Genomic DNA, 13,647 nt, shown 5'->3' on the forward strand with positions numbered 1-13,647 from the left:
ACCTTTGCAAAAGTTCTATTAGGTAAATACTATGATGATCTTTTTTTTACAGACGAAGAAACTAAGATAAAGAAAAGTTCAATGACTTGCCATATGTCAGATGGTGGGAGCAGAGCAGATCAGAACTCTCCTGGGTCCATGCTCTCCACCCTAGCCACAGGCTGGCAGCAGCAGGATGCATAGGATGGTGACAGGTAGTATTAATATTCTATAGCTTCCTTCATACTGAAGACTAGATCGGTAAATGTGGTACTTGTGGCACCAAAATTTCCCCTTTGCAAAACAAATTTCATCAGTTTCTTTTCAAGGGATGAGGTCTCTACCCATTCTTCAGTCATGACTTTGGCCCAGGTAGTGAGGGTGAGTCCTGGCCTGGGACACATCTACAGAGTTAGGACAAAACCTGTAGCTGCTGACAGTTTGTCACAGACCACAGGGACAAGTGTAGAGGCAGGGCACTACTGTCACCTGCACCTTACAGACCGCAGGGACAAGTGTGGTTTATTATTAACATGGTTTCTCTCTCTCTTTGAATTTGATTCAGATGGCAGCAAATGTGTAGCAAGATTGAGCCTGCAACCAAGGTACGTGCCCTTGACTGGAATGGAACCTGCGACCCTTCAGTCTGGGGGCTGATGCTCCAACCACTAAGCCAAACTGACTAGGCTGCGTTTTAATTTTAACAGGAAATTGCAATATCTTTATTTTCAAAATCTGACCTCTCCTTTTCTTTGACTTTATTTTCCACAGTATTTTTGTTTTCAGCATCTGTGAAAGATATTAGGGTAAAAATTAATCTATGACTCATTATTTGGTCAACTGAGTCACCCTAAGGGATTTATTGCAAGGTCAGACTGCGGGCCCACCGCAGGCATGGTTCTAGGTCCCCTGTCTAAAGAGCTTTTGCTATATACCTATTGTGTTAAGCATTTGAGATACAAGGAAAGAGTAAAATATGCTACCTGTCCTCCACAGCAACAACAATAGGTGGGAAATCAAATTCCAAGGGGGTTGACTTGTGATGTGTCTTCGAGGTTCTCAGGGAAAACTTCCTTGGGATAATGTTGACATTAAACTGTTAATGACACCAAAACTGTCTGTGGCTTAAATGCTGAGAGTGAAATATGGCCCCTCCTGCTTTGACGGTGCGAACAGTTTGATTGAAAATGTTTGCCACACAGAGATCTTCACTCCCTGGATTAGAACCCTTGTCCTGTGTTTGCTCATTACACAAGTCCTCTGGATCTGCTTCTCCCGAGCACTGAAAACATGCCAACCTGGTGTCGCATGAAAAACAAGCTGTGTATTCAGCAGCTACAACCTTGTGAGCAGAGTCACTATCACCCACTCCGCGAGAGGGGAGCCGACGTCCCGCTGCCTGTGGCGATGGACATGGAGAAGGTCAACTCCATGGACTTCGGAGAATTTGTGGATGTGTTTGGTAATGTCATTGAGAGATGCCCTCTGATTGCAGCTGCTGTTTGGTCCCAGCGCCCATTCTCTGGCTTGGAAGATTTAGAAAAGCACTTTTCTGCCTTCATTGACGCCCTGCCACAGTCAGGTAAGGCTTCACGGACGGGGGGATTCCCACAAGGGATTTCAACTGTTCTTATCAAAACATGGTTGGATCTGTTTAGTTGGTTATAATTGTTATAATTATTTAGCTAGTTTTATTGTAATGGTCACTAGGTTTCCTTAAAATTAGTAAATGGGAGTCAAACACTTGCAAGGTGTCAGGCCAAAAGTCAGATGAAAGGATGTGTGTTGGCTCAGGTAACGTGGCTGTTAAATATTAAAGCTCTGAGGTCATGAGGAAGAGGACGGGCGGCACAGAGGCGCGGAGGCTGAAGGTCAGGCTTCGGGCCTATCCTCTTTCAGCTGAATGTGTTCACTCTGGGAATGTCCTGAATGCAGGAGAGAAGGCAGGTCGATATCAGAATATCTCAGGAGCCCAGGGGAAAAAGCGAATGGCTGACATTTTTATCAGAAAGGGCCAGTTTGGACTGGATTGCTGAGGAAAGTAAACTCATTCAGATCAGCTTCTCCCGGAGGGAAGTAAAGGAGGAAAGACAAAAATCTGAGTGAATTCCTCTGGAGAAAGGGAAAGAAATTGTTGATTTCCACTGGGTAGGGAGAGAAAGGAGGCACTTCAGGGTGTAGGGTTAAATGCTAAGGTTTAGGCAAACCCCAAATGACAGCCTCACAGGGATTTAGAAGCCAAGGGGGCCGTCTTGATAATCTTCAGAGAGGCCAACACCTTTTCTGGGATCTGATGAGCATGAGCATCTGGGTCATTCCCAGTGCAGTTCTGCCTACCAAAAGTGGCCCCCTAGGCCAGTGTTTTTCAACCTTTTTTGGGCAAAGGCACACTTGTTTCATGAAAAAAATCACGAGGCACACCACCATTAGAAAATGTTAAAAAATTTAACTCTGTGCCTACATTGACTATATATAAAGTAATTCTCTTGAATAGGAACCAAATAAACACAAAGAAAGTATTTTATAATTACTTTATTATGAAATATTAAGTAAACAAAATAGTGAAAAATTATAAAATTCTTGTCTTGTCTGCACCTACGGCACACCAGGCAACATCTCGCGGCACACTAGTGTGCCGCGGAACAGCGGTTGAAAAACGCTGCCCTAGGCCACTTGCATTCCATACAGAGCTCCATGCCAGCAAGCCTCTTACCCAGTTAATGTTTGAGAATAGGTGGACATAGTTTTGGCCCCAAGGCCTCTAATCATTCGCTTTACCAGATAAAACCGAGTGCCCAGGAGCTGAAGGGAGGGGAGCGGGGCAAGGTTCCTTCCGCAGAGATCTGGGCCGGGAGGCAGAACTCATGCTCTCTCCTCTCTTCCATGGTGAGGCCAACACACAGAGTAGTCAGGGTGAGTCCCTGGGCTTTAACATCTGGGGAGTAATTTCCCATTGTCACACGAACAGCTTCCAAGTAAGAAACTCATTTTAATTCAGTTTAAGCACGTCCAGGAAGAGTGGAGGACAGTGTTACAAAGTCAAACTGACAGAAATGTTGGGGCCATGCTGACACCCATTTTTCAGCGCCTCTCCAAAGCCAAGCTCTCTGTCTTCCACCCCTGGGCTCAGGCCTTAGGGGAGCTGATGGACACTGGAACCTTCTGACAGGTGGACCCAGGAACAGCCAGCCAGAGCCTGCAGAGCAAGCCGAAAAAAGCAAGGGGCCTTGGGAGCCCATGTTCAAAATATCTGGCAGGAAAATGGATGAGGCCAAATGCAAATCTTCTAAGCCAGAGGGGAATAATTTTTAAAGGGTGTGAATGCCTTAGGAATGACTATATATATAGTCATATATAGGAAAAGAAAAAAGAAAAAGAGGGAAGAAAATCCCATCACCTGTCTCAGTATAGAGGTGGTAGGGCTGGGGAATGAATGTATCGAGAGAGAAAGCTATGACAGCATAAATAATTGCAATCTATTATTCACTGGCTTCAACAGTTATTCAACATTTGTTTGGAGTTTGCTCTGTACCAGGAGTTTAGACAATGCAATAAAAATTCCCTTATTTCTGTCTTCTTTTCCATCAGCAGTCACTCCAACCATCTTGACCAGAAGCTCTAGTTAAGGTTAGTTAGGTCTAATTAAGGTATCTCTCTGCTGGTGGAGCCTGCTTCTCAGCCCTATCCTGGTGTCCAGGCTTCTCTTGGCCAGGCAGCTGGGAGCAGAACCTCAATGCAGTCAGCATATCTAATCACCTTGATGACGTCAGAGAGGTGGTATTAGCAAAGGAATAGTAATAACAATAGTTAAAAGGTATTCAACCCTTACTATCAGTGTGTTTCAGGCACTTTTCCAAACACTTAACATTTGTTAACTCATTTGAACCTTATACTAATCATATAAAACAAATATTATTGTTATTTTAAAGAGGAGAAGACTAAAATGAGGAGATTAAGTAACTTGATCAAATATACATAATTAGAAAGTGGCAGAACTGGAGTCCAAACCCTGATAGTCAACCCAGCAACCTTAGAAGGATTTTCCAGAGAATCAGAAATAAAGTCTAGAAACAGTTTCTAGGAATTTTATTCATTTGTTTACTAATGTGTTCAATTAACATACATTCTTGATCTCAGATCCCTTTTTAATTGTTTAAATAATCAAATAAAATGGGTTTACTGCATAGTCTAGTTTTATTCTTTGAATAGTAAGGAACAAACTGGGTGTATGTCTTCATGTCCTAAAACTAAAAGAAAGCTTAATATTTTTTCCTCGCCCAAGGATATGCTTTTTATTGATTTTAGAGAGAGGAAGAGGGGAGGGCGAGAAACATTGATCATTTGCCTCCTACAAGCACAGCACCTGGGCATTGAACCTGCAACAGGGTATGTGTGCTCTGACAGTGAATCAAATCCACCACCTTTGGGTGTACAGGACTATCTAACTGAGCCACACCGGCCAGCACTAAAAGAGACTTTAAAGAGATGTGCAGGCTATGGTGATCTTCCTGGTCAAACATTTGTTTTTAATGATCTAAGAAAATTCTACCATTAGCAGGAAACTGAAAACCCTGTTTCTTGAGTAAAGCAAGGTTGACAATCCATAAAGATTATTAGCCAGTAGGTGGCAGTCCAGGATTAATAGTTGGCTCCAGCAATAATAGACTAAGCATTCTTTCAAGCCAGTCTCTGGATTTCCAGGAGAGGAGAATAGCAATAGTAAGGGGAAGAAAGTTGAAATTCTCTCTCTCTCTCTCTCTCACACACACACACACACACAAACACACATACACACAGCCAATAATGAACCAGTTCACTATTGATTTGTGTTAAAAATCAAAGAGCAATAAAACAGTTATAATAGACTTAATTGTGTTAATTATATAATAATTATATATATATATAATAGAGTTAATCTCTGTGGAATTTCAGAATTGAAATTTGGCATAATTCATTATTTAATACTCACTTCAAAACATAGTTTTTGAATTAGTAGAACTTTATACTAACAAATCCCTTGAATGTAGGCTAGATGGTAGATGAGACTATTAAAGAGATGAGAATGTCAAAGAAAATATTTTAAAAACTCTTTCCCAAGAGTGAAGTGTTGGTCAATAAATACTTACAGATTGGCCCTGACTGGTTAGTTCAGTTGGTTAGAGGGTCATCCTGATATGTCAAGGTTGTGGGTTTGATCCCCGGTCAAGGCACATATAAGAATCAACTAATAAATGCATAAACAAGAGAAAAAACAATCAATGTTTCTCTCACCCTCTCCCTTCCTTCCTCTAGTGCTCTCTAAATTCAGTGAATAAGGCCTAGCCTGTTTGGCTCAGTGGATAGAGTGCTGGCCCGTGGACCAAAGGATCCCAGGTTCTATTCCAGTCAAGGGCACATATCTTGGTTGCAGGCTCCTCTCTGGCCCAGCGCCTGGACAGGGCTCATGCAGGAGGCAACCAATCAATGTGTTTCTCTCACATCTTTGTTTCTCTCTATCTTTCCCTGTCTCTTCTGCTCTCCCTAAAAATCAATGGAAAAATATTCTTGGGTGAGAACACACACACACACACATACTAAAATCAATGAATAATAAGTTAAAAAAAAAAAAAAAAAAAAAAAAAAAAAAAAAAAAACACTTATTGAGTGCCCATCATGCCCCAGGAATTGTCCCAGGCATTGGAAATAGGAACACTGACCAAGTCAAGTCCCTGCCTTAATGAGTTTACATTCTAGTGAAGAGAGATAGAATTAGCATTCCATATAATAAAAGCCTAATATGCTACCCTGTTTCCCCGAAAATAAGACAGTGTCTTATATTAATTTTTTCTCCCAAAGTTGCGCTAGGTCTTATTTTCAGAGGATGTCTTATTTTCGGGGAAACACCAAAAGTGCCCAACTGTTTGACCAGTTGATGTGATGCGCCTGACCACCAGGGGGCAGATGCCCCTACCGTTAGGTTAGCTTGCTGCTGGGGTCCAGCAGATCAGGACTGGGTGAGATGAGCTGGACATACCCTGGAGCCCTCCCACAATCCCTCCCCAGCCTCTAAAACGTTTCTTCTAATTAATTTTCTTTCAGTGTGCCCAAATCCGTGCACAGGCCTTTAGTAAATAAATAAGATCATATCAGATTCTAAAACTGAAAAGGAACCTAAGAGTTTTGGCACTTGGGGGGCACAGAAAGACCAAGGTGGTTAAAGAGTAATGAGGAGAGGAGGAATATGAGGAAAGGGAGGTCAGGTGGAGGGACTGCTGTAGTAATAAAAGTGAGAGGTGATAGTTCTTTGGATGAGGACTGAAGGAAGGGAGGTGGAGATATATGGCTGGATTCTCAAAATAGATTTTAGAATTAGAGCCAACAGGTTTTTTGGATTTGTTAGGGGAAGGCAGGTCAAAAACTGAGAGAAATTAAGGATAATTCCTAAGTTTTTAGTATGAGCAACATGGTGGGTGGTGACACTGTTTTTTACAATGAAGAAGACTTAAAAATTGAGAGGACAGGATGGAGAATGGGAGTTTGTTAAGTCTGAGATACCTGATAATCACCTGGATAAAAATTCAATGTGTTCAAGGTGAACCATAACAAAGGTACTCAGTGGAAAGCTGAGGGCTAGGCTAGTTCTGGGTGTCATCAAAGACTTGATGGCATTTCAAACCATGGGATTAGGTGAGAACGCTTAGTGAATCACTGTAAATATATTGAATAGAAGGCAGGAGATGTGAGTCTTGGGTGCTTCAGTGCTAGTAATCTGGCAAAGCAAGAACCACTGGTGAAAGTAGGCTGGTGATGGTAATCTTTCAAGAAGAGAGAGGGACAACCTGGGAAATACACCCAAAGAGGTTTTGGGGAAAGAGGACAGCACTGGTCATGGGCTTGGGCAAGATGTCCATCATCTGTGCCCCTGATGAATGCAGACTGGTTGGTGGGTGGAAAAGTGAACCTGGAATGGGAGGTGAAGAACTGGAGATACTACATAGACAGCTTCTTTGAGTTGTTGTAAAAAGGAGCAGAGACACAGGGAAAATCTAGAAGACATCAGGGACTCAATAAAGGGATTTAATTTTGTTTATGGGACAAGTCATTCTAAGGCATGTTTGTGTGTTGATAATAAGGCAGCAAGTTGAAGAAAGAGAAATTGATGTTTGAAATGGCAGTCTTTGAGATGGAAAGGGGCTGGCTTCAAGAACACCACTGGAGAGGTTGATCTTCAACAGAAAGAGCAGATGATCCATTGTACCAAGAGGGAGCATGCACTAGCTGGCACAGATGTAGGAACACAGGTAGATGGAAAGGGCTTTTAAGCCAATTGCCTGCTCTTCAGTGGCCACTATTGCCTGCCCTGTCTTCTCCTATTGAGACAGAGTGCCAACTCTTTGTCCCAATAGGAATTCTTCTAGGTGCAAAGATTTCATTACTTGTGGCACCAGCAACAATACATATCTACACCTAAATCTCTACATGCGACATGCCAGTGGCATAGGCAGTAGAAAAACTAAAGAGCAGGCAGCATTGAAACGGCCTTGAGAACCACTTTTGCGTCCCAGGTGGGAGGACCTGCAGGACTGGGACAGGGAGGCTGGAAGCACCAGCCCCTCTGGGGTTTAACACCAGGGCTGGGGGTTCTTACAGGGCACAGCTTTGGAAAGGGTGCTGAAGATTTGGTACAAGCCCAGGGTCTGGATCAGAGCCATTTTGGATAGCAGTAAAGGGCTCAGTGGTTTGGGGCAATAAAGACAAGACTGGGTATCAGTTTCTATTTCTTGCAGTTAAAGTGTGTGTGTGTGTGTGTGTGTGTGTGTGTGTGTGAGAGAGAAAGAGAGAGAGAGAGAGAGAGAGAGAGAGAGAGAGGGAATTCCAGTTTATATTTTAGTCTATTTTCTTCTTCTCTTTGCTCTGCCTCTTTTCTCAGCCTCCTTTCTCTCCCCTTGCAAACAGTGGAAAGAAAACACATGCTTAATCCTAGCCAAACATTAACCCCAGGCACTATTTTTGAGAGAAGACAAACCCAGGAGAATGAGAAGAGAGGAGCAAGGGCAGAAGGGAAAGAGGCATGTGGGGTGTGTGTGGGACAGCGAGAGGAGTCCCTTGAGGGAGGAGTAAGGGGACAGGCCTTGCCCCCACACCCGGGCCCCCTACTGTCCCCAACCTTGAGCTGGGCTGGGCCTGGGAGAGTAAGAAATAGGGGGAAGGGAAGCAGAGAGACCTGGGGTCCAGTGAGAGGACTAGGGATCAGTCCCCTCTCCTGAAGGCTGCTTTGAAAATCTGAATATGCAAGGAGGGACTATGGGGCTGGGCGGGTCCTGCCAGGTGGGAACCTGCGGAGCAGCCCGGGACTCACAGCTCCCCCCACCCCAGCCTGGTCCTCCGGGTCCTCGGCTGGGTGAATGCACAGCGGATCCAGCAGCTGCGTGGCACAGCCAGCCCTGACTCAGGGCTAGGAGGTCACCAGGTAGGAAATTTAACCTGTACATTTTCACATCGCCTGGATAGGTGGGATGCAGGAAGCAGGAAAGGACCACTCCTGTTTGCAGGACCTGAGGGACAGAGCCTTTGAGAGTGGTGGCACAGAGGTGGGATTATTGGTGACATGCGTTTCGTTTTGAGCTCCCTTTAACCTTGTACAGGCAGCTAGTGCCTCCAAAATGTCCATGATTTGGAGTTCAGGTGTGATCAGCTACTGGCTAAGTGAGCTTGGGGAGGTCACCTAACCTTTCTGAGCCTCCATTGAATCCTCTCTTAAATGCAGATGTCCCCCCACAGTTCTCCCCGCCACTCAGGACTGGTGTAATCTGGCGTTCGATGGCGTAATCACAATCATACTTTAATTGGGCAGAAATTATAAAGTTCGAGTAAAGAAATGTTTACATCATAATGAAGAAAAGGTTTTTTTAATTTTTATTGATTGATTGATGAGAGAGAGAGAGAGAGAGAGAGAGAGAGAGAGAGAGAGAGAGAGAGAGAGAGATCTGTTGTTCCAGTTAGTTTTGCATTCATTGGTTGATTCTTGTATGTGCCTTGACTGGGCCTCAGAGTCTGAAAATAATGCTCTCACCAAACTGAGCTACTCAGCCAGGGATGAAGGAGGGTTTATATGATCCCCCTTTCCAAAAGAACTATTCCTAGCACCAGAGTCAATGCTTCCAGCTGCATCTCAGTCAGTTACACAAAGTTTCCTATGACTGAGAATAGTGGCGCTTGGATGTTTGCTGGCATTAGACACGTATTTCAGTCGGATGAGTTGTCTCTAATCCTTACAACTACTCAGCAAACTTGATGGCACAGATCACGGCTTCCTCTCACCACATTGGAAACCGAGCCCTGACTTGAGCATTCCAATTCTCTCTGTAGAGCTAAGTGGAAAGACTTAAACGCCTAGGAATCACACGGGGCAAGGGGAGGGGGGGGGGGGGTGGCATCCCCATCTGAGGCCTAGGTGATTATGAGAAGCTGTCTCTCAAGAAAACCCTGTATCTGCAGTGTATTTGGGATCTACTGTTGGAAAAGGGGAATGAACCTCAGACAGGGCGGATGGTGAGTGGGTGCTGTTTTTCTAAAAGGAGGAAAGCTGCTTTCACTCGCAGGGCTGTGGAATTCCAGCTAGAAATTTATTTTTCCCAGTTAATCATCTGCAAGGCTCCTTGGATGCCTGATTCCAGCAGGGCCACAAAATCCCGGGCATTTATTTGCCTTGCCCCATGGATGTTACCCCTGGCACCCTCACCGTCCCCCTTTGGGAGGGACCGAACCCTACCCCTCAGCCTTTGCAGGAAGTCCTCAGGCCCTTGGCCCCGCCCTCTTCAACATCAAAGCCCCCCTGAGAGCAAAGGACTTTGAAAAGATACGAAATGCTCCCGCTCTTATCGTGTCCCTGCTCCCTCCCAAGCAAGTCATAAATTCCGAGTCTCTGTGGCCTCACCTCCTCCACTCTTCTTGCCCCAAGGTCCCAAAGGACAAATTTGTCACTTCCCGCCCCACTCCTGGATCCTGGCCGAGAAGCGGGGAGGGAGGGGCGCAAGATTGGGGACCTGTTTGTGGGGCCAGTGCACCGGACGCCCCTGTTCCTTCAGGACACTCCCTTTTGCCCCCCCCCTCCCCCCATCCTCTCCAGGGAACCTAGACTCCCTCCCGAAGCCTCTTCGGGGCGGGGCGGGCGGTGGTCTCCTTGGCCCGGTCGGCCCCTCGGTAACGCGCTCCCGCGGGTCTGTGCTTCTCCGCAGGCCAGGAGGGCATCCTGCGCTGCCACCCGGACCTGGCGGGCCGCGAGCTGCAGCGGGGCACGCTGACCGCCGAGTCGCAGCAAGAGCAGAGCAGCGCGGGCCTGACCAGCCTGGGCGCGGAGGAGCGGCTGCAGCTGGCGGAGCTCAACGCCCGGTACCGAGCGCGCTTCGGCTTCCCCTTCGTGCTGGCCGCGCGCCTCCACGACCGGGACGCCGTGCTCCGCGAGCTGGCGCGCCGGCTACACCGCCCGCCCGCGCAGGAGCTGCGCACCGCCCTGGGCGAGGTGAAGAAGATCGGCCGCCTGCGGCTCGCCGACCTCCTCGGCGGGGACCCCGCCCGCCTGTAGCGCCCTGCGCTGGGCGCCCCGGGGACCGCGACCCTGCAGTGTGCGCCCCACGCAGGAGGCTGGCGCGGCCCGGACCCCAGTCTACACGCACGCACAGAGGAGAGGAGAATTGAAGCAATCACACGAATGATAAGCCCCTTTGTTCACCCCACCGCCACACGCACACGCTTTGCCAAAATATCTATATAGCATCGCTCTGAGTCCCATTCATCTACCTTCGCAGCCCGTTGACACCATCAGCTTTAGTGGTTTCCAAAGCGCTTATCCAGCTCCGGCCACCCACCCACTCCTGCTAAGCCGAGTTGTCAAGCAAAACTGACGGGAAAGGAATCGTTTATTCCATAGCGGTTTGTCTGTTTGTTTGTTTTTCTCCCCCTTCACTTGCTGCAGAGACATTTACATGTGGGCGAAGCGGCATTCTCACTCGGGCGTCTACAGGAGCCGCTGCAGGGACAGCGGGCGCTGATCTCCGTCTTGGGCGCCAGGGGGGCGGGGGGGGGGAGCAGGAGAGAGCCCCGCGCGGGGCAGCGCTGGGAAGGCGCCCCGTGGGGCGAGCGGAGCGGCGGCTGAAGTGCCCAGAGGAGAGGGGTGGGAGTGGGGCATCTCCAAGCTGGACAGGCCTGGAGGTCAGGGGTGGGAGGCTTGCCATCTCGAAGGTGGGCTCCTTAGAACTTCAGACTGCGGAGGAGACACGGTCATTTTTTTAAAAGTAACAATTAAAAAAATAAATAATGTAGTAACACTCATCGAACAGAACTGGATATTGTGGCTCCTCAGGGTGAAGATGGGACACCATAGTGCGGATAAAGCGGCAAGGGGAGAACATTGGTGCACACAGACACCTTTTTGGCAGGGCAGGGGAGCAGGTCGGCTTAGCTGAGTGTGTCAACGTGGGGATCCAGAGCCCCAGCTGACTGGGCAGCTCCCTGTACTGGCGGCCAGAACGTCCACTCATGCAGGCTCTTTCCCCACTTTCCTCCCTCCCTTCCCCCCCAACCCAAACTGGAAGGGCTAACAGATTCCAACAAACACTATTTAGGTTTCTGCTGGCAGAGGAGAAACTAGCTGTGGTATCCTCTTGGTGAGGGCGAAGTTGGCCCTTTTAAAGCCAAGAGCCCCCATTCCTGACCAGCTGGCCTAGGTTAGCAGCAGCAACAGCAGCAAGAAAACCCGTTTCCTTGAAAAGTGGTGTGGTTGGGGCTGAATTCAACAGAAAGAAGCCACTCTGGCAGCACCGGGGTTTTAATAAGGAATTAAAATTCCCTGTTCGTGGTGAGGCTGAAGGCGTTTGTGGACGGATCTGTGCCAGGTGCCTTTCTGGGTGTTGGAAGGCCAGGTGCGCACCACAGAGGCTCTCAGTGATTCGTCTCTGTGCTCCAGGGCCTCGGGCAATGGAGGGGCCCTTGGGCTTAGGGCGCTCTCCAGCCAGGGTAACTTGGGGGCTTTCCTGGGACGCACAGGAGACCTGCATCTCAGGAAACAAGTGCCACCGGCTGGGCCTGACACTCAGAATGACGCTCTAGATTCAAGGCCCCCTGTCTGAGGCTTGGTGAGGCCAGCTTTTAGATAACGGGGCCACAAATGCAGAGTCTGGGCTCCTTCTGCAAATGTGCCCACCCTAAGATAGGGAGACCTCCCCAGAGCTCACTGAGATTGCCAGTGGTGTTTTCAGACGAGTGTAGATATGATCTGGGGCCTCTCAGGCACGACCATGTGTCTCCAATTTCACAGTTACATTTCAAGGGTTCAAAGCTTGTGGGGGGAATTGTTTATTTCTGCAGGAGGGGATACACGTGGGGAAAGCCGCTGGGCCCGCCCCTTCAAAGGAGCTGGTGGGTTAGGGGAGGATGAGCTGGCGGAGTGGTGCCTCTTTCAAAAGATGCCAGAGCCTTTACAGCCGGGAGCGCGGGCGCAGGTCTGGGCGCCGGCGGGGAGGGCCCGGCCACGCCACCGGTGGCTCCTGCTTTCTTCTCTGGTAGGAGCAGAGGCAGAGGCCATTCGCTGGTGGCTGCCCAGTCTGGCAGGGGGTTTTCTCCAGCCACGGTTTGGCTCAAACCACGAAGCGCCCTGGGCTTCTGCTGGCCTCAGCCTAACGGAGACAGTTCCTTGTTTCTGCGCTCTGGTGCGCAGGATGCGGGAAACAGACGGACAGCACAGCCGGGACTGGGACTGGGATCCCCGCCTGCGCACTAGCCCTGGCGGCGGGGTGGCCAGAGCGCACGTAGTTGAGTGTTGGGGGCACAGTGGTTGGTAGATGCCAGGGAGAATAAGAATATGCTACTTACCAATTCGTTACAAAAGCATGAGGGCAACGCAGCGGCCAGGAGCTGTTTTCAGTTTCTGGAACCCTCCAACCCCTCCATGTACACGCCCTTCTGAGAGGGTCCCCTTCCCATGTGCCAGCCCAGCCGGTGCGTGCTCTGAGGGAGGGGATTCCACAGCCCCCGCTAGGAACTGCCGGGCCCAGCCGAGCTCGGCTTCCACGTGAACTGTGTAACTGGGGACCTGAATGGGGCTCCTTTCATTCCCGGAGCGGGAAGGCTTTCTGTGTCCAAAGGCTCTCCACCCACAGTGGCGCGGGAAGAAGAGAAGGAGGGAACGACACCCCGATTTCTTTTCATAACTATGAACTCGTTTTACATTTGACACATTCTGAGAACAGCCATGGGATATCAGCTTTTATGAAAAAATAAAGAGCTCTTTTCGGAAGTGGGACAAAAGTAGATGGACATCTTCTTTGGAAATTGGAGAAAAATCTGGGATAGAATTTGTGGGGAATTCACCATCCAATAAACGAATAACCCGCCATCAGCAGGTGCCTGTGAAAGGAGAGTAAACAGGAGGGGAGAGTCTGAAATGTCCCCGAAGCAGAGATGGATGGTCCTGGCACAGGCTGGAGCAGGGCTGGGTTGGGGAGTTGGGGGTTCCCAGAGTCATGGGAGGCTCTGCTTCCAGGGTGGCACCAGCGGCTTAGGAATAATTACCACATGCACAGGGTTAGAAGTCATAAATTATGAAAATTCTGTGGCACACCAAAACATGCTATCCTTCTTGCTGATCTGACAAAAATATAAGTATAATTTAGATTCATTCACACCAGGAGA

General features: G+C 48.4%; 1 protein-coding gene across 1 annotated transcript; it reads left to right on the forward strand.

Moving 5' to 3' along the window:
• The first annotated feature begins 1,275 nt into the window (after positions 1-1,275).
• On the forward strand, positions 1,276-10,889 carry URAD (ureidoimidazoline (2-oxo-4-hydroxy-4-carboxy-5-) decarboxylase). Its single transcript, XM_084876973.1, has 2 exons — positions 1,276-1,561; positions 10,197-10,889. The coding sequence occupies exons 1-2, from the start codon at positions 1,288-1,290 to the stop codon at positions 10,541-10,543; spliced, it is 621 nt and encodes a 206-aa protein (XP_084733099.1). The 5' UTR covers positions 1,276-1,287; the 3' UTR covers positions 10,544-10,889.
• The last annotated feature ends 2,758 nt before the right edge of the window (positions 10,890-13,647 follow it).

The sequence above is a fragment of the Pipistrellus hanaki genome (assembly GCF_964339955.1).
Source record: "Pipistrellus hanaki genome assembly, chromosome: 3".
In the NCBI taxonomy this organism is placed as follows: domain Eukaryota; kingdom Metazoa; phylum Chordata; class Mammalia; order Chiroptera; family Vespertilionidae; genus Pipistrellus; species Pipistrellus hanaki.